At 53.9% G+C, this 23,995-nt stretch overlaps 2 protein-coding genes across 2 annotated transcripts; both read left to right on the top strand.

Moving 5' to 3' along the window:
- The first annotated feature begins 4,414 nt into the window (after positions 1-4,414).
- ASB18 (ankyrin repeat and SOCS box containing 18) lies at positions 4,415-14,532 on the top strand. Its single transcript, XM_048310207.1, has 5 exons — positions 4,415-4,767; positions 5,644-5,911; positions 12,154-12,652; positions 13,227-13,340; positions 14,211-14,532. Exons 1-5 carry the CDS (start codon positions 4,467-4,469, stop codon positions 14,394-14,396), a joined length of 1,368 nt encoding a protein of 455 aa, XP_048166164.1. The 5' UTR covers positions 4,415-4,466; the 3' UTR covers positions 14,397-14,532.
- Positions 14,533-22,411: 7,879 nt separating this feature from the next.
- On the top strand, positions 22,412-23,995 carry GBX2 (gastrulation brain homeobox 2). Its single transcript, XM_048310336.1, has 2 exons — positions 22,412-22,969; positions 23,328-23,995. Exons 1-2 carry the CDS (start codon positions 22,459-22,461, stop codon positions 23,849-23,851), a joined length of 1,035 nt encoding a protein of 344 aa, XP_048166293.1. The 5' UTR covers positions 22,412-22,458; the 3' UTR covers positions 23,852-23,995.

Genomic DNA, 23,995 nt, shown 5'->3' with positions numbered 1-23,995 from the left:
AGGGATGGGGGCAGGCAAACCAGGTGGTTCCCTGCTGAAAGTGCAGCTGCTCCAAGGAGAGGTGGGAGCCGTAATGAACCGGGCCAAGGCCCCGCTAATTAAAGCTGACAAGCCAAGTTCTGATGTGTCCAGTGGAAAGGGATAAATCAATCCCCCAGAAAGGGGTGTGGGCAACAAGGGATAGTTGGGTTTGTTCTTCTGCCTCCCAGAGGGCAGGCAATTATCTCCGTAACTTTCTGGTTAGGGTGTGCTTGGGAAACACATCCTCCAATCCATAAATAACTTCCACAACTGCCGGGCACTTTCAGGTGTTGAAAACTAATTGTGCTCAGGAGCAAAACAGCTCGGGATGACATGAAACCAAGTCCAGGGCTTGTTGGAGCTCGTGGTGCCATCGAGCTCCCCTGTTTCCACCTCCCATAGCGAAGAGAGTGGTGGAATTCCAGCTAGGGCATGGAGTGAATCTGCTTCAGATTCCAAGAGTGGGGGGAAAAGGACTGGGATCTGACTCCTGGTGTGCCCAGTGCTGGGTCCTCACCCTATAATCCTTTATAAAACCCTTTTTAGGTGGCAGTCTGTGAGTGGTGATGGTGACACGAGGCAAATCACAGATTGGTGTGTCCCATCCCAGGAGGGAATCCTGCACTACGGAGCCTACAAGGAGCCTCTAATCCTGAGACACTGCAGGAGACACGTGATGGAGGGTCAGTCCGAGCTGGTTTTCCAGCCTGGCACACGGGTTGACATTCCATGAGCCCATAACTCAGGGGTTAAATAACTGGGAGGGCTCCCCTTCACCTTTAGAAGAGGATATGCCCCAGGACTGAATTCTCAGGGGATAATTAACAGAGCTGCAGCTCTTCAGCAGGGAGGTGGGGAGGAGGGAAGCCTTGGATTTTTACTTAAGCTAAGAGCTTTTTTTTTTTTTTTTGAATTCCTATAATTGATGGGGAAAGAGGGGGGAAAAGGAAAATAGTGCAGTTATAACTGGAAAGATTTTGGGGGGGCTTTTTAATTGAATTATTTACATCTGTCAAAGATGGGCCACTATAAACTAACTGCAGCACAGGACCTTTCCATATTATATAGAGCTGTTAAAGGGAAATGCTTAAATATGATCTAATTTCCAATAAAAACTGGGCAAAATCAATGCAGCCTCGGGATGAGTTTATATTTCACCGGGCAGCAGCTTTTAAAGAAGAGCTGAGCAGTAGCAGCATCTGCTAAAGTATTTTTGGGGGGGTTCAAGGCATGACCCCCTCCCCAGGCACAGGGACAAGGACGTGTGTGTTGGCAGGGGCTCATCCCACAGTCTGACCCAGCCACATAACTTGGGCAGTGCTGTCACATGGAGAGCTGCAAATATAAACGTGGGGACGTGCCGGGGGCAGGGTGGCTCTTAGCAAGGTGACACCTGGGTCCCAGAGAGGGAATTATTGAACCTCACACCTCGCTCTGCCCGGACAGGGATGGTGATCCAGGGGGGATGAGTGACCATCACTCAGGAGAGCTGCCCTCACATTGCTCCAAGGTAGGTTGGGGCATTGCCATCCTGCCTGCTCACCCCTTGGGGTGCTGGGGGGACACTGCCATCACAGGAACCCCATCTGAGTTATCTGGGGGGGGCTAGGAGGGGGTACAAGGTTTAAATCAGCCATGTTGGAGGAGGCAGTGCTGCAGGCTGCCGGCCCTGGGGCTCCTGCACCGCGCTGGAAATTTCCCTGGAAAGATGATAATGATAATAATGCCATTCCCTGCTGCCAGAGGGCAGCTGTAAATCAAGGTGGTGATGCCAGGAGCTCTGCACACCTGCACATCTGGATGTTTTAAGGCAGTCTTGTGGGGCTTTTGGAGCCAGCAGGTCAAGGGCTGAGATTCCCCCCGGAATGAGGACTGAGTTACGTGGCAGCTGAACTTGGGGGACGAGCTGTCTCCAAACCCTTTTGCTGCTGTGTGTTGTGCTGCTGCCTGTGCCAGGAGTGAGTTTTCCCAGTAATGAGAAGCTGGAGCAGGCAATTTATGCCATTATTAATAGATAGACTTGATCTGAGGAAGGGAAATGCTTAATGTTGTGGTCAATGAGGTGTGCTCTGCAAACAGTCGGGCGCGGGGAGAAGGTGAAGATGCTCCCCCCGCGTTGGAATTGATGAGCGCGAGGCTACAAGTGCTCACCCTCACCCCTTTTTGGGGCCCTGGTCTGTGCAGGGGCATCCTTGCTGAAGTAAGGACACAGCAGGATGATCCCAGGCTGATTTTTTGCAGGCTCAGACCCTCAGATCCTCAGGGATCTCAAAGCTCTGATGACAGGTGGTGTGCCCAAGGCCCTGCAGCACAGCAGTGGCAGAGGAGAGGCTCCTGGAGTTTCCTCCACCACCCAAACTCGCTGCCTGAAGGCAACGAGTGCTTTACAAGCAGTTGAAACACCTGCATTTTCCTTCTAAACCCCAGCAGGAGGTTCTCCCCGGGGCTCCTGGCCATCCCCAGGATGTTCCACAGTTGTCCTGGCTCCTCTCTGCAGTAAATCCCACCCGCCTGTGCAGCCGCATTCCCCTTAAATCCACAGCAACATCACTTCATCCCGACATCACTCTCCGCTCCCGGGTGGAAGGAGCACTTGACTGGGCTGGCAGGAGCTCAGACCCTGGGGTTCTGTGTGCCAAGGGGACCTTTTCTCTCTACCCTTGCTGTCCCAGGCTGGTTTTAACCCCCTCCCTCAGCCATGAGTTAATCCTGGCCCAAGACTCGAGTGTTTATATGCAAATAGATGCTGATTGGGAAGGGTCACGGGGTATTTCAAGGGCAATTTAGTGCCAGACACACACGTACACACCCCCCCTAACGAAATTAGCCCAGGTCTGACCCAGAAGGTCTGGACTCACTGCTAAATTTACCCAGGGAGGTAATCCCTGCCTGGGGAAGGTGATCCCTTCGGCGTGAGCAGGGACATGTGAAGGCAGGATTCCTCCACGTCACCACAAAAATATTACAGGGTTGCTAATGTGAGGAGAGGAAAAGCAAGGCAGGCTCTGGAAACGCGACCCAGGACAAGTTCCTGAGGTAAATGATCCCTGTCTGTGCCGCTCCCTGGATCTCCAGACCTTCTCCTGTGCTGGCTGAAGGACCCCAGGGGGATAACTAGGATGATTTTCATACCAGAGCAGTGCTTGGAGGAGGTGGTTCAGTTCATACCAGAGGGGGGAATGGGCACAGAAGGGCTGGGTGGAGCAGAACAGCAACAAGTGGCAAAAGCAGAGAAAAATGAGGGGGTTTGGAGGCTCCAAACCAGCCAAGAGGTTGTGGACAGCCAGGTGGGAATGGCAGCCTCGAGATAAAGGGGAAAAGAGGAGAAAACAGGGAAGACCACCTAGGATGGCCTCAAATTAGCTCCCAATGCTGCTTCCCATGACTAGGGACCTTAAAAGGGGGGTCCTTCACCAAGAACCCCCTGGCCAAGCAAACCCCATCCTGCATGGACACAGTGTGGAGGTTTTGGGGCTCCATGCCCTTCCCACAGTCTCCAGGGCCAGAGATGGATGTCACCACAGCCAGGCTGAGGACACACTCAGAGGAACCTCAGGTGGCTCTGGCAGCATGGGGGGGTTGGCCCAGGGATGCCCAGAATCCCCAGCAAGGTCCCAAACCTTTTTCCCAGGCTCAGATGGACTCCACACAGAGGGAACCACGCAGCATTCCAGCTCTGGTTTAACATCCCAAAATCTGCTTTGACCAGGTTTATTCCCCAAAGAGGTGGGTGGGAAATCTGGGAAGGGGAGGGTTTGTCACCCTGAGCCTCCAAGTCACGAGATGCCAGGCTCTATTCTTGTCCCCACCACGGATTTCTCCGGTGACCTTGAGGAGAGGAGCCTCGAGGCAGTGGGAACAGGGAAAGCTGTGCTGGCATCCGATGGCAGCAGAGTCTGGGTGCTTTCTCTCTCCTATACAAGGCACTGTCAGGGAGAGCAGCTTCCCCTGCCAAAGCCCCAGGAGGATTTGTACCTCGCTGGCCTTTGCATCCCTGCAGGGACATCCCAACATTCCAGGCTGGGCCAGTAACACGTAGCCCAGATTTTCCAGAGAGCAAACCACAAGACCGGAATCTCATAGGAGCACCTCAATGAAAAAAAAAAGAAAGTAGAGGGAAGAAAAACCTCCCAGAGCTCAGAGGACGCAAATAAGGTTATTGGGGATGGACAGACAGCAGGTGACTAAATTTCTTTATTTTTTTTAACTTTCCTAAACACTAGGCACCGTTTTCCTCCCAGCCTAAATACCCCTGTCCCAAATTGGAGACTGCAAATAATCCAGCAGTTTAATCCAAGAGGTGCTGCTGCAGCACGGCCTGATGACCGCCTGACCCTCACTGTACCCCGTGTCCATCGTGATCCATCCCCTCTGGAGTTATAAATACGCCACAACAGAGCCTGGACTGGATTATAATTAGACAATGAGCCAAGAGGACGGAAACAATGAACTGTAAAAGCTTGGCTGTCCCCCCAGCCAGGACGTGCACACCGGGAAGCACTGGAATGAGCGAGTTACCAGGAGCTGGGACAGGAAAGCTGAGGATTTCCTCCAAATTGGATCCGGAGCATCCCTTAGCAGCTCGTGCTCCCATCGCCAGGTTTTACACAGCCCTGGTCACAGGAGACCTGAGGAGCCTCCAGGTGCTGACTGAGCGATACCACCAAGATGTCAACCTGGTCTTTGAGATCAGTAAAAACGAGCTGCAGTGGCAGGTGAAAAGCCAAGCCTCTATTGGACTCTCAGGTACCTTTCCTTTAAGGGCCAGGCGAGGAAAATGAAATAAATGGGTGTTTACTAACCCTAAACAGGAGAGGTGCAGTGCATTTAGGTGCCTTAAGTGTTCCCAAGGTGGATGGTGTCTGGTTAGCCCACAGGTCTGGCCATAGATATTCATCACTTTTCATATTTTCTTCTCTTCTGCACGTACTAACCCAGTGGAAGTGTAAAATCCGTGCATCCACATGATTTTTTCAGGTCGGGATTAGACACCCTGTAGTTTGGGAATGCTTGCAGGAGGGCTCACAGCCCAAATTCCTCATGGTCCTATCTGGGAGAGATAAGAGGCTCTCAGGAGAGTGGTACCTGGTGCCTCCTCTTGAGGTGATGCTCCCCATGGTCCCAGGTGCTCATGGAGCATCATGCTCAGGAGATGGTCCAGGAGGTCCTGGAGCTGTTGGGAAATGCAATTCCTCACTCTGGCTGATCCCAAACCCAGCACATCCCATGCCCAGCCCTCCATCCCCCTCCCAACACGCTGCCACTTGGCTTGGGTGCCTTCATTCCCAGCAAAGACAGCCTTTCCCTCCCTGGGGAATTCGTGAGCTGCCTTTTAGCTCCTGCCAGCCTCTTGCCCACAGGATTGCGTGCCCTGATGGCAGGCAGGGCATTGGCTTGCCCACCTCATCCCACATGAAATCCTGCTCCTGGATGAGCACACACCGAGGGAGTTTTGAGGGAGTTTTGTTTCCCCTCTTGCCGACCAAGTGCAACCAGCCCCTTTGGAACACCTAAAGCTGCCAGAGAAAAACGGGAAAAGCGGTGTCTGGAGCTGGTCCAGCCACAAGGCCGGTGGGCAGGGGATGGTGATCCAGGGGCTCATCCCGTTCCCGTGTCCCGCAGGGCTGTGGGCGCTGGAGGAGAGGCGGGAGCTGAGCACCCCGCTGTGCCTCGCCGCCCGCCACGGCCACCCCGACTGCCTGCGCCACCTCCTGCGCCACGGGGCCGACCCCAACCTGGCCCCGGGGGGACAGGGACCCCTGCACGAGGCCTGCCGGGCTGGGCACAGCGACTGCGTGGAGCTGCTGCTGGAGTACAGGGCCGAGCCCAACCTGCAGAGCGACGAGGGCACGGCCCCGCTGCACCTCTGCACCACCCCGGACTCCCTGGGGTAAGGACGGGGGCCCCATCAGCATCCCACTGCTGGGGCCGTCCCTGGAAGTGCTCAAGGCCGGGTTGGATGGGCTTTGGAGCAACCTGGGATAGTGGGAGGTGTCCCTGCCCGTGGCAGGGGGTGGAATGGGATGAGCTTTGAGCAGCGTGGGATTCCGTGATAACCTCACTGTCCATCCTCTGTGCACAGAGCCCAGGAGTTTTGCCTGTGGGAAGCAAAAAAAGATGCCATGATCCATGGCAAGGCTTCCCACATGCTCCCACATCTCCCAGCTGCCACAGCAGAGACAAAAAAAAGCACATTTTGGAGCCAGGCACATTGCACAGCCTAAATCTTCTTCCCATGGACAGGAGCAACCCAGCCCCAGCTTTTCCTTCCTTCTCTTTCCTGACTGCTTCTCCTAAAATCAGTGTGTCCTGCATCCCAGATCCAGCTCACTTCCCCCAGGAGATGGTCAGGATGGGTCTATGGGATGTGGAGCAATCCTCCCACCCCCTGACCCCACACAAGATCCACCTTGGTTCATAGTCAGGGCTGAGGCTCATCCATGTGCATCCACATCTCTCCCTGGATCAGCATCACACAGATGAGCATAAAAAATATGGAGAAATATGGAAAAATATGTTTCTGTAACACTTTAGGTGCCTGGATCATCAGACACACGGAATCAGGATATTTTCCTTTTTTTTTAAATAAAGAGCTCAGCCACTTGATATCCTGATGAAACTGCTTAGGGTCACAGTGAATTCTATCACCTGCCAGCTTGCATGAAAAGCCAGCCTGGCTTCCATCCTCCACCCTCCAGGCAGGAAAGATTCACTGGAAGTAGGTGGTGAAAGCAAGGTTCCAACATATCATGGACACAAGGAGAGTGTTCTGGAGAAGGGAAGCAGCCAGAGAGGGAAAGACTTGATCGCAGCTTAGAAATGAGTCTCTGCAAGATGTCCAAAAATCAAGTATTAGTGGCATTCTGGTTCAGCCAAAAATCTAGGGATGAATCCAACACATCCTTGGTGCCATGAGGGCTGGAAGGGGCAAGAGGGGAAAGGGAGGATGCTGCAAGCAGCCCTACCATTGACAAGGAGCTGGCTTTAATTCCTTCACCTGAGCTCTCCTTTGACCTTAAAGCTTCAGCCTCCAGCCCCATCCTAAAATCCCTGCGATTCCTTGATTCCCTGAAGAGATGGGGTGACCAAACCAGCCCAGGGCGTGCAGAGGATCTCCTGGACCCCAGAGGTCCAGGTGCCCTGGTTTTGCTTCCAAGCTTGGAAAAAAATACGATTTTATAGATGCGTATGTATGTGTAAAAACAGAGCTGTTCTCACCGATCTGCATGTCCCATTCCCTTGGAAGGCGGAGGGGGATGGCAGCACAGCCACCAAGGGGATCAGACAGCCCCAACGTGGGAACAGCTGAGTTGTAAAGCCCTGGAATATTGGGGCTTTATAATGGAAATGCTGAGAGCCCCTTAACTACGGCGCCCGGCGCTACGGGGGCTTCTACAATAACTAAGCCAACTCCCTTGAAAGATCAAAAATTAATAGACATTTCAGACAGGGTTTGAGGTTTCGACCACTGCTTTTTCAATCGCAAAGACTTTGCTAAAGTTAGAGACTGAGGAGGTCAAGCTTTGGGTAACACAAACATTTCCTCTTTGATTAGGGGGAGACTACTTTACCTCGCCTCCTTTTTTTTTATTTTATTATTTTTTTCGTTGAGTAGTAGATTTTAGGTCATCCTTAATTTTTTACTGACAACAAAGAGCAGGTCATTGACCTACATAGAGAGCTATTTTATTTTTCTCCCTCTCGATAACAATGGCCAGAACACCTATGTGCCAGGTTCTTCTGTATTCCCATATACTCGGCAATTCACCATGGGGGCAGGACTTAAAACCTTTGAGCCTCTCAGTGACTGGGATAAAAAAAAATTATCTGGGCTTCCTTCCAGCCATTTGAGCTTCAGAATCCATGAGATTTCAACAAAAAGGATATCAGAGCTTTAATCTAGGGGCTTTTTGAAGAGATGGAAAAAAAAAAGTTCCAGTAAAGTTCAGTCTTACCTTCTTCACTTTAGGAGCTGTTCATGCCAACGTCGGCCTATTTAGTAGAGTTCCTCTCCTTGACCTCTTTTTTACAGCCGAGATAATTAACATGGTGGGGTAAGATGAGTCTCTAAATTCACTGCACTCTCTCCCTGGCGCTCTCCCTTTTCCCTCTTAAAGCCGGGATGATTAAAGGAGCCTGCCTTTATTGGCACCCCGAAAAAAAATAAAATAAAAATAATTGAGGGGGAGAGGAAGAGTCTCGGCGGCGGCGGCGGGGAGGGGAGAGCGGGCGTGGGGCGGCGGGAAGGCGCCTGGCAGGGATGCAGGACACGGCTCCCGCCTCCCAGCGCGGTGCCCACGGAGGAAGGGATGCTGAACGTCTGTAGAGTCCTCCTTCAGATCTCCCTGAACATCCCAGGCGACCGGGGAGAGCCTGCCTGGAGAGGAATTTCCCCTCTCCAGCCTTGCGCGTAGGGAAGAGGGCTCTGTGAAGCCAAGGGATGGGACAAGGAGGTGTCACCCCCACTTCCACGCAACTCGGCTGTGCAGTTCCCTTCTCCGAGCCTTCCCCTCCACCCTGGGAGCTGGAAGCACCACCTGCTCCGAGCCCCCAGAGCTGAGGGATGGGGGATGAAAGGTGGGATGAGTCAGTGCAGGAGCTCAGGCAGCATCCAAGGGGCTGCATGCAAGGAGCAGTGGGATGGGGAGCGAGCACCAGAGCTGCCCGGGACAGGGTGGGAGGAATTAGCAGGAAACGGGAGCTGGGCAGGAAGGCAGTGCCTAAAAAGGCACCGCGGTCAAGACAAGGCTCCCAAATGCCAGGGACGTGGGTACTGACCCAGTGGACCCGGCCCCAGGCACCCTCCAGCTATTCCAGCATCGTCCTGGACACTCTGCCCTCGTGGCTGTGGGAAATAAGCACCACTGCAAAGGGGGGAAAAGGGTATTGAAAAGCCAGCATTTAGCATCATCTAGTGCTAAACTTCATCCTCTGCTCTGTTTAGCCTTGCTAAATGCAACACTCGGAGCGTTTGGAGCCATCGGTTTGGGAAGCTGGGGAAGAGCAGCTCCTTCAGGGGTCCTGAGCGAGAAATAAAGAGGCCAAAAGCAGCCCCAGGGCACAGCCCAAGGCCTGGCCCTGCTCTCTGACATGTGACAAAACGAGGGCTTTTACTGATAAACCTCGCTCCGACCCCAGGGACGGGAGGAAAAAACAAACAGGAGCTTTCTCCTTCAGGAAACCGGGGCCTGAGTGGGTTTTCGGGACGGGAATTTTCCTCCAGCCTCCGCTGCCCCAATCTCCTGCTCCTCCTGCTGGTTGTTCATCGCATCCCATTTCTAACTAAATCCCACTTTCCCAGCCTGGGGATTTTTCATCCCAGCCAGTGGGAGCCATCCTGGCATCCAGGAGGGCAACGGGCACATCCTGCCCTGACACTCTGATGGGTGAAGAAACAATAATAATAAAAAAATCAACCCAAAATAATTTTCTCCCATTTCATTGGATCCACGAGCCCAGGGCAGGGTAGGGGTGGAGCACTAACACCGCTCACCCCAAATTTCCTTTACCTTAAGAAGTGACTTGCCCAAACAAGGAGACATCACCCATCACCTGCAAATGAGTTGGCAATGGCTTGGAAGTGAGTTTAAATTAGTCAAAATTAGGTACCAGGATGGATGGAAAATCAACCTGTTTGTTGTGCCACCAAATTGCTGCTGAGCTAAACAGAAAACTGAACGCAGCGTGCTCTTTCAGTATTCCCAGAAAATTGGAGAGGAGCCCTTAAAAAAGCAGCAAGCCAGCACTGGGCCTTGTTTAATGGGATTTCAGTCTAATCTGATGGCAACAAGCAGGATGGGAATGAAAATGCAGGAAGCCAGAAACGCTGGTGAAGTGTTGGAGTGCGTGAATTCACGAGGAGAGATTCTAAAGGTTAACAAGGGCATCTACCCAGAACCTGCTGATGCCCAGACGTCCAAACAGGAGGCAAATGCTCCTCCCAGGCTCCCACCTTTCGCATTCACTGGAAGAGATCACCCCTTATTCATAGCTCCTTGCCAACATTCCCTCTTTGCCAAGGGAGGAGCACCCAGGAGGAAAATTCAATGTAAACCAGCTTGGGTTTCTTCCAACAAGCAAGCCTTTGAACCTGACAGCCAGCAAGAATAACCCTCCAGTGATGCAGCCTCTGGGAAGGATGGCATTTCCACAGGAGAATATTTGGGATATCTAGCAGGAGATCAAGAGGAGCTGAGCTCCCAGTAAGGAATTCTCTGTGAGGGAAAAATCCCCACGGCACAGAAAGGATGCTGGGCTGGACGATCCATTCTTTACCTGGAAATTAAGGGCAGGGGAATGTTCCCTCTGTGCTGCCTGTGTAGGTGGAAAGCTTCAGCCTGGGCACTCTCTCCCAAACCAGGACAATGTTTGTGCCCAAGGTCTCCAGACACAGCTGCCTCCTTGCCTGGGAATGCTTTAAGCATGATCTACCCCCGAAAAAAAAAGGAAGAAAAACAGAACAAAAGGGGATTTTTCTCACAGGCTGGGCTGCTGCATTTTTGCAGCCAAGTCAGCAGTTTTTTTCCCCTGCAGAACCATCCCTTGGTTTGCCCTGAGTATGTTATTTTAGGGTGCCAGAGCTGCTTGTGACATCAGGACTAAGTTAATCTGGAGAAGTCCCAAGAGAATCTTTATAATCTTTGTAATCTTTATAATAATAATTACAGATTCCCTGCTGACAAGGGTGGACAAGACCAATGAAAGAGACTGAGTGTCTGAGTGATCCCCTCCAACAGCAGCCAGCAAGCCCCAAGAAAAGCCTCAGGGAGATAAAACATTCCTTGAGAAAGGGATTCAGCATCCTAGACCAAAAAAAGCAAATTGGAAAGGAAGGATCTGAGAGTTTTGGGAATGGCACAACCCCACCTAAAGCCACTCACACACAACCACACCCCAAGCAGAGCATCCGTGGTGGATGCCTCTGGTGAGGGCTGGCACCTCTGGGAGCATTACACCGTCCCATGCTGCAGGAAAAGATCCTGCATGATTTTTTTCCTGGCAAACTCAGGCTTGAAATCCATGGGAAAAGCAGCCCAGGGAGGAATTTTTAGATTCTGCACTGCCAAGGACAGTGAAAATCTTCCCACCTCCCATCAAATCCTGGGGGAGGTGATGAGGCAGGTCCACGAAGAGTCAAGTATATTATTATTATTATTATTATCATTGTCATTATCATTATCATTATTATTATTATTATTGTCATTCTTTCATTCTTTCTTTATTTTATTATTGTTGTTTTCCCCACATATGTTAGCCTTCCCCTGGGCCAGGGAAAACAAGCAATATCCTGGTGCTGTCCTTTCTCCTTGGGGCTCCTCTTCTTCCCCATCCCTGCTGCTGGAAGGAACAGGTTGGGACTTCTCTCCCAGTCGTGGTGCTTCTGTGTAAGCCCAGACCCTCCCACAGGGCTCTGGTGATGCCTGAGCTGAGAGAAAAGCACCTTTAGAGGAAGATTGAAGAGGCAGAGGGGGTTAAAGATTGGTGCTCCTCCCTTAGACTCCATGATCCTCGTGGGTCCCTCCCAGCTCAGGATATTCCATGATTCTAGGAAAACACAATCCTTTAGTGTCCTCTGGACCAAGAGCACAACACAGATGTTTGGGTCCCTCAAAGGGAGAAGGAAAATCCATTTTTATGTCCAAGCAAGTGGGCCTAGGATGGTCAAGGTGTTCAGGAATGGTCAAGGATGGTCAGGGATGGTCAGGGACAGTCAAGGTTGTCCAGATTGTTGAGGACACTCAGGGCAGTCAAGGGACGATCAAGGATGGTTGAGGACAGTCAAGGATGGTCGGGGTGGTCAAGGATGGTCAGGAACAGTCAAGGATGGTTGAAGACACTCAAGGATGGCTGAGATGGTCAAGGACAGTCAAGGATGACCATCCGTGAATGGCACTGGTCAAGGGCAGGAGGGAGTCATTGCCCAAACCACCATTTCCCTGACAGTGGAGGGCACCAGGTCACAGTGCCACCACCCTGCCCAGCCTCTACTGAGCACCACAACCCCAGCTCCAGCATGACTTCCATCCTCCCCCCACACCACCTCCCACCCCATCATCCCTCATGGCTCCAGCCCACCGCGCCCCTCAAACCCTGTCCTGGAGCTTCATCCCCAGCCTTCCCACCTTCCTGCAGGTGTGCCAGGCTCCTGCTGAGACACGGGGCCGCCGTGGACCTGCCGAGCGAGGCCGCAGGGGACACAGCCCTGCACGTGGCCGCCAGGCACGGCCTCTGCGACCACGCTCACCTCTACCTGCGGCGCCGGGCGCGCGTCGACGCCCGCAACGCGCGGGAGGAGACGGCCCTGGGCATCCTCTGCGGGCAGGCCTCGGGCACGGGCGAGGATTCCCTGCGGCTTTTCCGGCTGCTGGTTGCCCACGGCGCCGACGTGGGTGCCCGGGATGAGAGCTGGAGGAGCCCCTTGCACCGGGCGTGCGGGGCGGCCAACGCCGAGCTGGTGCGGCTCCTGCTGCGGCGCGGGGCCGACACCAACGCCATCGACTACGACGGCGTGTCCCCGCTGGGCTGGGCCCTGCAGGGCGCTGCCTCCCACAGGGATCTGCGTCCCCACCTCACCATCCAGCTGCTGCTCAACCACGGCTCCCAAAAGATATGGCCCCCTGCCTTCGTCAAGGTACCGGCCCCAAAATGGCGCCCGGAGATCCCTTCACACCGGGGGCCTTGCGGTTGGGAGCTTTGGGAAGTGTAAAGGTGGCGGGGTGGGAGAATTTGGGAGAGGGGACGGTGGCGTTGGGGAGTGATGGAAATGAAAGCCCAGCAGATGGGCAGGATTGAGCCAGCGTGGCTTAGAGGGATTTCCCCTGCCTCGGGAATGTCAGAGACAGGCTTGGCAGAAGAGCAGCCGGTGCAGCCGCCTCACGGCTCTGCGTTCCATTGATTTTACACCAAACCATAAAGAAAATATTATCCTGCCTTGTCAGGCACAAGCCAAAAATGTAAACAAGAAGTGAGGGCTGCATCCCGAGGATGAAGTGCCTCAGCAGGGCGGGGTCTTCCCACTGCTCCACAGATGGAGCAAGAGCTCCAAAACGTGCCAGGAGAAACCCCACAGCTGCCTGATCCCGGCCTGGAGCCATCCCCAGCCTGGAGCGTGCTGGGGTGGGACAAACCCTGGCTGCAGCAGGCGGATGTTGTCCCCCTCTGGCCCTGCCTGTCTCTGTCTGAAGCCTCACACTGTCCCTGGACAGGTGCTGAAATCCTGCGCTGCCGTGCCGGAGGTCATCGAAGTCCTCTTCAATTCCTACTCACAAATCCCGGTCTCCCAGGAGTGGGCCAAGGCCGTGCCAGAGGAGGTGTTCCAGGTGAGACAGCGCTGCTGGTTTGGCAGGGGTGGCTGGGACCCAAGGAGGGGGATTTCCCCACAGAACAGGGATTTATTTTCCCCACAGAACAGGGATTTATTTTCCCCGCAGAACAGGGATTTATTCTCCCCACAGAACAGGGATTTCTTTTCCCCACAGAGTGGGGTTTTTTTCCCCCTACCCAGACTTCACTTGGACAGAGAAAGACCAAAAGGAATATTCCCTAGAGCACCACCACACATCTGATCCCTCCAAGTTTGCATCCCTTCGGCTCCACCATCCTCAGACTCCATATCCCTGCCCCAACCTGCCATAAAATCCACTCAGCCTCTGGAAGTGACCCTGGAGCCAGAGCACTTCCCAGCAGGAGCCCGCATCATTCATTTTGGCTTGGAAAAATCTCCTTCTCAGATGTGCAACAGGTACAGCCAGCCCTCTCTGGGATGGTTTGGGATGGCTCCTGGCCCCACAGGGTGAGGAATGGCTTCTGGAATGCGAACAAAGCCTTCAGCTTGTTCTGGGGAATGGGAGAAAGGATTTTTTTTCCCCAAATTAAAGAAAGGCCGAGGCTGCACAGCCCAATCCTGCTTTGCTTCCCTGTCTCAGGAACGGGGTCTCTTCTACGCCAGCTTTCTGTGGGATGCTGCTGCACCCTTCCCAAGGCTGGTTTCCCCCAGGAGAATTCCAGAGTTCCTCAGCCACCCTTTGCCTGTGGAGCCGTGTCGATGCACAGACCCCTAACCCACAGTCACACATAGGCTCCTTCCCTCCTTCCCTTAGATCTTCATCCCAAAACACCCCCAGCTTCTTTGGGAGTCAGGAAAAGACCAAGCCCAGGTGGGTGATGCTGGTGTTGCCCTCTCTTTGCAGCAGCACCAGCCTTTCTACGAGTCCCTTTTCGGGCTGGCGGGCACGGCCCGGTGCCTGCAGCACTTGTGCCGCTCCGCCATCCGGACAAGTTTTGGGAGCAAATGCCATTCCCTCATCCCTCTGCTGCCCGTGCCCAAGGCTCTCCATGACTTCCTGCTGCTGGAGCCCGAAGGAGTCGTGCTGTGAAGGAGCAGATCCAGGTCCAAATCCAGCCCTTCCATGGGGCACAGCAGCATCCATTTGTGCCGGGGGAGCCAAGGAGTGCCGCTTTCCATGATGGACGGCTGTTTTCCAGGGATTCACAACAGAACTAAGATGTGCTTTTGGCTGGAATTTGTATAATTTCCTTGTTTTGGTTTGATTTTTTTTTGTCTTCTAATTGTGCTTTAAATAGATTGTAAAGAGGAATAAAATGATTGGTGGCTGGAAGGAGTCGGCTGCAGGTGGGAATAGTGCTCGTTCCGGGGGATCCCTGCAAAGCAGCAGGGTGAGAAGGGAAGGACAGGGTGGGTGACTCAAATCAGCCCAGGTGACCCAAACCAGCCCACCTGGGCATCAAATCCCCTGGGATAAATCTCACCTGGGAGTGGCACAAGCAGGGGTGCTGTGTAGAAGCCTTTAACAGGATGCAAAGTCCAGTGGCAGACCCTAAAATAAACTTTTAAATCTTTTTTTTTTTTTTTTTTTTTTTTTTTTTTAGGAGCTGCTAAGAATGTTGTGGTTATTCCACACAGGAGGATGATATTCCAGCTCCCTGCAGTCCATGGGATGCACCAGCACCTCCCATATCCCTGGTACCTAGCACAGTTCCCAGGCTGGCGCATGAAGGGGCTGGAAAACCCGAAATGGTGGTGGAGCTGGGGCTTTCATTTCCCACAGTGACCTGGCCAAAGGTAGCAGGAGGAGTGAGGATTTGTTTCTCTCAGGTTCCCCAGATTAATTCCTCCTCAACCAAAGGATGTGCACACGTGTATCCCTTGGGAGAACAGCTGTCTTCATGCCACAGTGCTCCCCAAAATTCTTCCAGTGCTGAATTACACTCAGTTTTGGTTGTTTCCTTTTAAAAAAAATCCACCAAAAAATTGTATATATTATATTTTTATATATACATATATATATGATATATTATTGTGTATATATATATATATATATATATAAACTCATTTTTCATGTTTGGCTGGACTTCGCTTGGAAAGCAGACAGCATCCCTGGCTCTCAGAGCTGCTGCCCGTGGAGCATGGAAACAGGGAGGAAAAAGAATTCTTCCCCTCTCCCATCTTCCACCTGCTGCTTCCACAACTTCCCTCACCCTACATGGATGAGAAAGAGCATCACCAAACCTTCCCAACGTTCCCAATCTTTTGTGCCTCTCAGGGGAATGCCCCATCCCAAATGTCCGTGGCCGCTTGAGACCTGGCCCCTCGTGCCTTTCATGGCTGTTTGACTCCACGGTTTGTTTTGGTGGGAATTGAAGGGGATTTTGGGAAAACGCAACCTGGCTGAGCCATCCCGTTCGTTTGAAGCAACCCAGCCTAAATTTTGGCGCTCCTTTCATCTTTTGTGTGGCCTGCGGAGCGGCGAGAATGTCGCGTTTCACCTCTGGATCCACAGAGAGCGAGTCGCACCGGCTGACCGCATCCTCATCCCAAAATCCCAAATCCCCGGGGGTGGAGGCGGGGAATGCACATCAGAGGGGGCAGAATAAGTGGGTCTGGGGGGTGACAGAGGGGACAAGGGGTGTCCGTGGGAGGGGAACACGCGTGGGGTGGTGGTGGGGATGGGGGGGGTGCGCGGCGCCCCGCGGCCGGCAGGGGGCGCGCTGCGCTCGGCCGTCGGGGGCAGCCGGGACCCCACTGGGGAGCCCCAAAAACACCCGAAAAACGGGATTTCAAGGGAAAAAATGTTCCCGAAAAATCCGACTCCGAGCCGTTTCGGGGGGGGGGGGGTGGGGTGGGGGAGTTGTTCTCCCCTCGGTTTGCGCCGTTCTGCCGGCGGCGGGGGGAGCGCGGCGGCGGGATGATGCTCCGGGCGGGATGGTGGTGATGGTGCTGCTGCTGCTGATGATGCTCCGTGTGGGATGATGCTGATGATGCTCCGGGCGGGATGATGATGATGATGATGATGATGATGCTTCGAGTGGGATGATGCTCCGGGCTGGGGTTGATAAGTTTGGCGGGCGGTTAAAGATGTGTTTGGCTATATATATTTAAATATATATCTATATATACACCCCAAATATAGATTTTTTTCCCCTTCCTGGCGGCGCCTTGTTTTGATGCAGATGTTCTGGGGAAAGGCTCGTTTTTATTATTTTTTTTGTTGTTGTTGTTATTATTATTATTTTCCAGCAGCTAAAGACGGGAGGTCACATTAACTTCTAATACGGAGACACATAAAAATGCGATTATGCCTGCTAAACAGAACACAGTAGGCTGCTAGTTAAGACAATGAGATTTCCAGGAAGCGATGCATAAATTCTTCAAAAAATGACACATTTTTCACGTTTCATTCCAATTAAATTACTGAGGCAGCTAACACAGCGCTGCGCCCGTCATACATTTGGGGGAAATGAAGGCTCTCTGTGTTTTTTCTCTTTTTTCGCCCTCTTTTTCTTTTTTTTTTTTTTTAAGTAGATCTGGATGTGCGTGTTTTATGAAAGACGTTTAATATTAAGCTGCTATTAAGGAAAAAAATGTCAGAGACCTTCTCTCTCCTCGAGGATTTTTTTTTTTTTTCTGTGTGTGTGTGTGTGGTTAGGCTGCTCCTGCTCGTTTTCCCACCCTGCGGTATTAAACCACCGATGGTCCAGCTGCAAAACAATTTCCAAATAATGGGAATTCCCCGCCCTGCTGCACACACCTCTCTGATTGCAAGGAGCTGGGGACAATTAAGGAGTGATGCGCACCCCTTCCACAGCAAAAATAAAAAGGTTTTGCCGTCCCGTCTGGTGTTTTTTCCTTACCCGGGGACCCTCTGGAGAAGGATCGAGCCCCACCCCCAGGGATGGGGATGGGGGGGTGGCGATCCCAGTGGGAAGCCGGGTTTGCCTCTCACAATCTGAACAGGGGCTCGTCAGGGTGATAATCAAACCCCGAAGTGGCCCCGGTAATGAAAGAGCGTTTGATTTTTATTATTTATTTATTTATTTATTTAATCTTTTCCCCCCTTTTTTATTTTTTTATTTTAAAGCGCGGGCTGCGCTGGGTGATCCGCAAAGCGATACGAATCAGAAATGAGATTTTTTTTTTTTTTTTTTTTTGAAGTCCTAATGAACCTGATTGCAGGAACATTTATAATCCCCCATGGCTTTAAATGAAATCAGATATAATCAGGAGCTATGGGGAAAGGGAGTGTTTACAGGCAGAGATTGGGAAGTGCTGCTGTATTAGTAAAGATGCTGCTCCTTCTATTGATGTCTGAAATGATGGATAATGTGAGAATGGCAAATATACTATTTGTCTAATGGCTCTGCAATTAAATTCCCCTGTAAATGACCCATGCCTCATTTCATCCTAATCTATGGAATTTTGATTGAATTCGTCAGCTCTAATTGAAAAATACTGCACTTTAATGTCTGCAGTGCAGTTTCAGGACCGCGCTGGTTTTAATGAGACGGTGCCCCTCTGACCTGGGAATATTTTAGACTTTTAGTCGGGATTTTTTTTTTTTTTTTTAATTTTTTTTTTTTTAACCGGCGGATTTCTCCACTCGGTTCCACGAAAAGCCGGGGATGAGAGAGTGTGTGGGGTTTGCCCCCCACTAAACTCTCCGTAGCGACGTGTTTGATTAAGGTCTCCTGTAAGGCTCTTAAAATACTCGGACTCCGGTGGTTTAAATATGTGCCCATTTAAAATCATTTCTAAAATAGCCCATTTCCCCTTCTCCGAACGAATTTCGGGATAAGAGCCGGGATTCTGGAAGCCAAATTTCTTTCTCTTTTTTTTTTTTTTTTTTTTTTTTTTTTTTTTTTTTGTTTGGTTGGTTTTTTAACCTGCACGGTGTTATTTTTACCATTTTAGCCTCTTTTTTTCCTTTACCCGAAAATCCCAAGCGCCTTCAAGTTTGTTAAAAAAGGGGGAGAAGGAGGGGGGGAAAAGGAGGGGAAAGGGGGAAGAAAGGAGAGGGGACGGCGGGGGGGGGAAAAAAACCAGAAAAAAATAAGAAGTTGGGAGTTATAATAAGGAGTGGAAGTTGGGGGGATCCCCTCGGGAGGGCAGCCTGAGCCGCGGGGGGGGCTGGAAGGGGTTCAGACGGGAACACGCGAAGGAGTTAATGGGATTAGGCGGCGAATGAGGGGTTTGGGGGATGTTTTTTTGGTTTGCTTTGCTCTTTTTTCCCCCCTGTGAAGGGAGGGGGAAGGAGGGAGGGAGTTCCCCGCGGGCGCGCGGGGGGCGCATCCCTCCGTGCACAGCCAGCGGGCAAATCCTGCCCTCTCAGCTCCCAAAACGCTGCAATAAACCCAGAGCCACGCACGGAACTGCCTCCCCCTTCCCCGCGGGTTGGAGGAGTGGGAGCCGCGGCTGCATCCCTGATTTTGGCTCGCACCTGATGCCTGCATCGTTAAGAAGTCACTGATTTTTGGGGGGTAGTTCTGCTCAGGGCCTCTTCTCTTGCTCACCTGCCTTTCCTAGAGGAAAAAAAAAAGACTTTAAAAGCACAGTAGGGTGACGTTTCCCACGCAATTAAAATGTCCCCGGCGAATGCAAGAATTAGCTCGAGAGAGCCTCTGCGAGCCCGACTTTTGCTTTGGATAAAGGCACGGGATTTATGAGCTGCTGGAAAACAGAGCTGTCCCCTCTCTGTGGTGCCCACTGGGAGGATGGGCACCAATCCCGTGTGTCCCATGGAAATCCAGCCTGGAGGTGCCCAAAGGGCTGGGAGCAGCCGGCAGCTCCCAGGCCCGGCTGGAGGGATGCTCTGCCCTGTGGATTCCCACCTGGAAGGGCTCGAGCACATCCCAGCCTTCCTTCCCGGCTCCCTTCTTTCACTTTCTCGCTCCAAAAAGCTGCGTCCGCTCCCTGCCTGGATTTGGGGGATTGTTGAGCCCACACTCCGCACCCTGGAGGGAGTCACACCCACCCCACAAAACCTGCCCGCTTTAAAGATGCCTCCACATCCCTGCTGCTCCTCCCCTCGCAAGGTTTTTGGGGACAAAACCTGCCAGAAATCCACCTGCTCCTCACCAATCCCCACTCCGGGTGACACGGGAGCAGCATTTTGATGCCACATTTCAAGCCGGCGCCACGTGGGACCAGGTCTGTACCCGCACCACGGCCCAGCCAGGGGGGGAAAGGTGCTCCCCTAACCAAGCCTGACCCTTTGGAGCATGGATTTCCACGACATCTTTCGGTTTAGCCCCCCTGGGAACGGCTCTTGCGGTGTCCCAGCGCCTGTGGGGGTCCCTCCGTGGGGCTCCCCTCACGCCTGCTCCACTTCCCAGGCACAATCACGCTCCGCTTGCTGCTGCCACAATCAGGGGATTGCCTGATTTTTTTTTTTTTTTTTTCTTTTTTTTTTTTTTGTCTCCGGGAGAAAAAAAAATCAGCTAATTATGTGCCGAACAAAAAGCCCATTCTTGCCCGAAATAATACTCCCGTCCTGCAAAGGCACTTGTTTGTGGGCAAATTTTGAAGGGGGCTGACAATAAAAACAGCTGCAGGAGCTGGGTGTTGGTACACATTTCCATGCCCCGCCGGATTACCGTGCCTAATTATCTCTGCCCTTCCCGCAATCCAGCGGGGTTTTCCTGAAAAAGAGAGGGAATTTTTTCCCCCCTCTTCGCTCACTTTGCTGTTTAAACGAAAGCTTTGCCCTGCTCCGCGAGGATTCCCAGCCCGCTCCGCTTGCTTTGGGAAGGACGCTGGAGCGTTTTGGGGTTTAGCTCGGCTCCGTCCGCGATGCGTGGAAGGAGAGGGAGGCAGGAGAGGGCTGCAATCGCCGGGTGAAACACGGGAACGGGATAAAAATGGGAGAAGAACAGCGGCCACGAAGCATCCACGGGGAAAATCCCACCCTCTCCGGCGCTGGGAAAAATCCCGAGCGCCGCACTGCTGCACATATGGTGGCCTCCGCAAGACGGAGCCAGGACATATGGAAATGAGCTGGATAAGTAAACTTTTCCCAGTCCCTTGAAGTCGGAGATGGGCCCCAAAAGTGTTTGTGCACACACATCACACAACCCCCCCCTCCCCATCCCCAGCGGCAGCTGCTCCCATGGCCGTGCCCACCCTGTCCCACACCTCCGGGAAAAGCTGTTCCTCCGGCAGAAAGGCAGCACCGGGGAAGAGGGAAATCCCAAAATCCGTGCTGTGGGCGACCAGCAGGGCTCGGCACCCCAAAAGCTGCATCCAGCCAGGGATGGGAAGCCAGATGCGGGACTGGGCAGCAAAAACTGAGCCGAGGCCCAAAAGTAATAAACCTCCCCCCTAATTGTTTCTGCCGAGAAAAGAACGTTTTCAGATGGTGGCTGAGGGATAAACTGACCCAGATATCCGGGCACGGGGCGGGGGGCAGCTCCCAGCCCTGTGCTTCGGGAAGACAACAAGATTTGGGGGCGGGAGTTAGCAGAGAAAGGGTATTTTTCTTGGGGGGGGGGGGGGGGGGTGGGGGCACTGCAGATGCCAGACGCTGAGGGCTGGGACCCAAATCCCGCAGGGCTCATTTTGGGGCGGCAAAAGCTTTGAGAGGGAGCTCCTTTGGGATGTGCAGCTTTGGGATGTGTTTTAGGGGGTCTGGAGGGTGCCTGGCCGAGAGGGGTAGGGTTTGGGGGACAGAGCATGGTTGTCCCCACCCTTGGCACCTAGCAGCCCAGCTGCCACCGGGGTGGCACCTTCCTGCCGGGATGTGCAGGCCCCCGGCACGACATCTGCCATCCTCTCCTGGAAAACACGGGCATCAATTAGCGGCGGGTCATTAAGAGCTTCCCAAGCCGACAGGCCAGGCAGGAGCGGGATCTCCTGCTGATCCTTAGGTTTTGGGGGACCCTCCCCCTAGCCAAAAGCCACTTTGAGCCAGGGTTTGTCGGCAGAACCCCCCCCCCAAAGCCAAGCCCAGGGGCACAGCCAGCACCATTGTCCCGGGAAGACTTCAACTTCCCAAAGGCAGGAGGGATCCCACCCCCAGCCAACTCCCCTCCTTTCTCTTTTTTTCCCCCCCCTCCCTCTTTTTTTTTTTTTTTGCATTTAATTTTATTTTCCAAACCACTTGATCTTTGCTTGGGAACCTCCATTAATTGCCTGGGTTTGCCTCTTCGCCTGGTCCCTTTATCATTATTTATGGCCTTTGAAATTGTGTAAAGTTCCCTTGACGTTCAATTTACAAGTTTGGGGGCTTTTTTTTTTTCTCTTTTTCCCCCCTTTTTTTTTTTTTTTTTTTTTTTGTTCCAGCTTTTGTCCTCGCCAAAGACATCGTGTTGGAAAAGGCTTTGAGCCGGCCAACATGAGAAGCTCGCCGGAGAAAAGGGAGCAGCCCTCCATCGCTTTTAATTCCGCCGTGTTGCTGAATGGCTCTTTTACATAATTGCAGAAGCAATTTCAAAGCCAAGCCAGGGGCTGACTTTACCCAGAACCACATGGAGCCTATTTGGGGGCTTTTCAGATTAAAAAAAAAAAAAAAGGAAAAAGAAAAAAAAAAAAGAAAAAAAAAGAAAAAAAAAAGGGGGGGGGAAGAGGGGGGAGAGAGAGAATTTTAAAAAATTAAAAAAAAAAAGGTTGGGGAAAAAATACAAGCAGGGGTGTTTCAGTGGCGTGGAGGCAGCGCATCGGTGTGTCTGGGGCGATGTCACCGCCCTGGGGACCGCGGAGGTGCCCGCGGGCCCATCACGCGTGGGCCGCCCCGTCCGGGGCGCCGTGAGCGGGGCGGGGGCGCGGGGCGGGGCCTCGGCGCCAAGCCCCGCCCCCTCTCCCTCTCAGCCAATGGGCGGCCGCGGCGGCGGCCACGTGGGGCGGGCCGGGTTCCCAGGCGGCCAAAATGTGAATGGGCGCGGGGGAGCGCGGGCGGGCAGAGCGGCGGCGGCGGCTCCGCGGGGGCGCAGGGCGCGGGCGGGGCGGCCCCGATGTGCGGGCGGCCGCCGAGCTGTCGGGCCGCGGCCCCGCTCCGCCCCGGCTCTGCCCCGCGCGTGGGCGCTGCGCCGCGCTGAGGGCAGCGAGGACGCCGCCGCCGCCGCCGCCGCCGCCGAGCAGCATCAGGAGGAGGAGGAGGAGGAGGAGGAGGAAGGTGGTCGCTCGCTCGCTCCCGCCGCCGCTCCGGCATGAGCGCGGCTTTCCAGCCCTCGCTGATGATGATGCAGCGCCCGCTGGGAAGCAGCACGGCCTTCAGCATCGACTCGCTGATCGGCAGCCCCCCGCCGCCCGCCCCCGGGCCCTTCGTGTACACCGGGTACCCCATGTTCATGCCGTACCGGCCCGTGGTGCTGCCGCCGCCGCCGCCGCCGCCGCCGGCGCTGCCGCAGGGCGCGCTGCAGCCCGCGCTGCCCCCCGCGCACCCGCACCACCACCAGCTGCCCAGCCTGCCCTCCGGCTTCTGCTCCAGCCTGGCCCAGGGCATGGCTCTCACCTCCACGCTCATGGCCACGCTGCCCGGCACCTTCCCCGCCTCTCCGCAGCACCAGGAGGCCGCCAGGAAGTTCGCGCCCCCGGGGAACTTCGAGAAAGCCGAGGGGATACCCCCGGACGGCGGCGGCGACGATGGCAAAGCCTTCCTGGGCAAGGACGGAGCCCTCCTGCCTTTCCCCGCCGCCGACGCCGTCCAGGCTTCCCTCGGTGAGTGAGCGCCGGGGCCGCCGGGGGAGGGACCGGGGGCCGCTGCCCGCTCCGCGCATTGCCCCGGTTGCGAGGGATGCTCGGGGGGACGGGGGGGAACCCCCGGGAGGAGACGGGGCCGGCCCCGGGGGGCCGCCGGGCCGAGGAGAAGGGAGGGTTGAGCTCCCGCCGCCGCTCGGAAAACTATCGATAAAATCAATCCGACTGAAAGGTGCGCCGGCAAAAAACGGGGGGGGGGGGGGGGGGGGGGGGAAGAATCCCCAAACCATCAATTTTGGGGTGATGGAGCTGCAGGGCGGGGGGCGCCGCGGCACGGAGGGTGCGGGATGCTAACGAGAGGCCTCTGCTTCGTTCCCAGCCGGGGCTCTCCGGGGCCAGGGCAAGGAGGACGCCAAAGCAGAAGAGGACGCGAAAGGCAAGGAGGAAAGTTTCTCCATGGACAGCGATCTAGATTATAGTTCGGACGACAACATCCCCGGCCAGGCGGCTCACAAGGAAGAGGACTCTGGCAACGCGCTCGAGGAAAACCCCCAAAACCCCCCCAATTCCACCAACACCACATCCACGGGCAAAAACCGGCGGAGGCGAACAGCCTTCACCAGCGAGCAGCTGCTGGAGCTGGAGAAGGAGTTTCACTGCAAAAAGTACCTGTCCCTGACGGAGAGGTCCCAGATCGCCCACGCCCTCAAACTCAGCGAGGTGCAGGTGAAAATCTGGTTCCAGAACAGACGGGCGAAATGGAAACGGGTCAAGGCGGGCAACGCCAACTCCAAGACAGGGGAACCTTCCCGAAACCCTAAGATCGTGGTCCCCATCCCGGTGCACGTCAGCAGGTTTGCGATCAGGAGTCAGCACCAGCAGCTGGAGCAAGCCCGACCCTGATCTCTCCCTCCTACCCTCAGAGCCACAAGTTTTTAAGGGAAAAGTTTCCAACCTGGGGTTTCAAAGCAACCCGCCTGAATAAAAACAAAGCCGAGAGAAGAAAAAAAAAAAAAAAACAACCCAAAAAAACCACACCACCAAACC

Source organism: Corvus hawaiiensis, chromosome 7 (assembly GCF_020740725.1).
Source record: "Corvus hawaiiensis isolate bCorHaw1 chromosome 7, bCorHaw1.pri.cur, whole genome shotgun sequence".
Taxonomy (NCBI): domain Eukaryota; kingdom Metazoa; phylum Chordata; class Aves; order Passeriformes; family Corvidae; genus Corvus; species Corvus hawaiiensis.
The sequence above is the reverse complement of the archived record's forward strand: the minus strand, read 5'-3'. Positions and strand labels throughout refer to the sequence as shown.

What these genes read in the sequence shown, in the direction of transcription:
- GBX2 (XM_048310336.1), top strand. Translation starts at nt 22,459, where the DNA reads ATGAGCGCGGCTTTCCAGCCCTCGCTGATGATGATGCAGCGCCCGCTG. An exon ending in CGCCGTCCAGGCTTCCCTCG is followed by an intron (nt 22,970 to 23,327) that starts GTGAGTGAGCGC and finishes CTTCGTTCCCAG; the next exon opens with CCGGGGCTCTCCGGGGCCAG.
- ASB18 (XM_048310207.1), top strand. Translation starts at nt 4,467, where the DNA reads ATGAACTGTAAAAGCTTGGCTGTCCCCCCAGCCAGGACGTGCACACCG. An exon ending in GGCCCCCTGCCTTCGTCAAG is followed by an intron (nt 12,653 to 13,226) that starts GTACCGGCCCCA and finishes GTCCCTGGACAG; the next exon opens with GTGCTGAAATCCTGCGCTGC. An exon ending in TGCCAGAGGAGGTGTTCCAG is followed by an intron (nt 13,341 to 14,210) that starts GTGAGACAGCGC and finishes CTCTCTTTGCAG; the next exon opens with CAGCACCAGCCTTTCTACGA.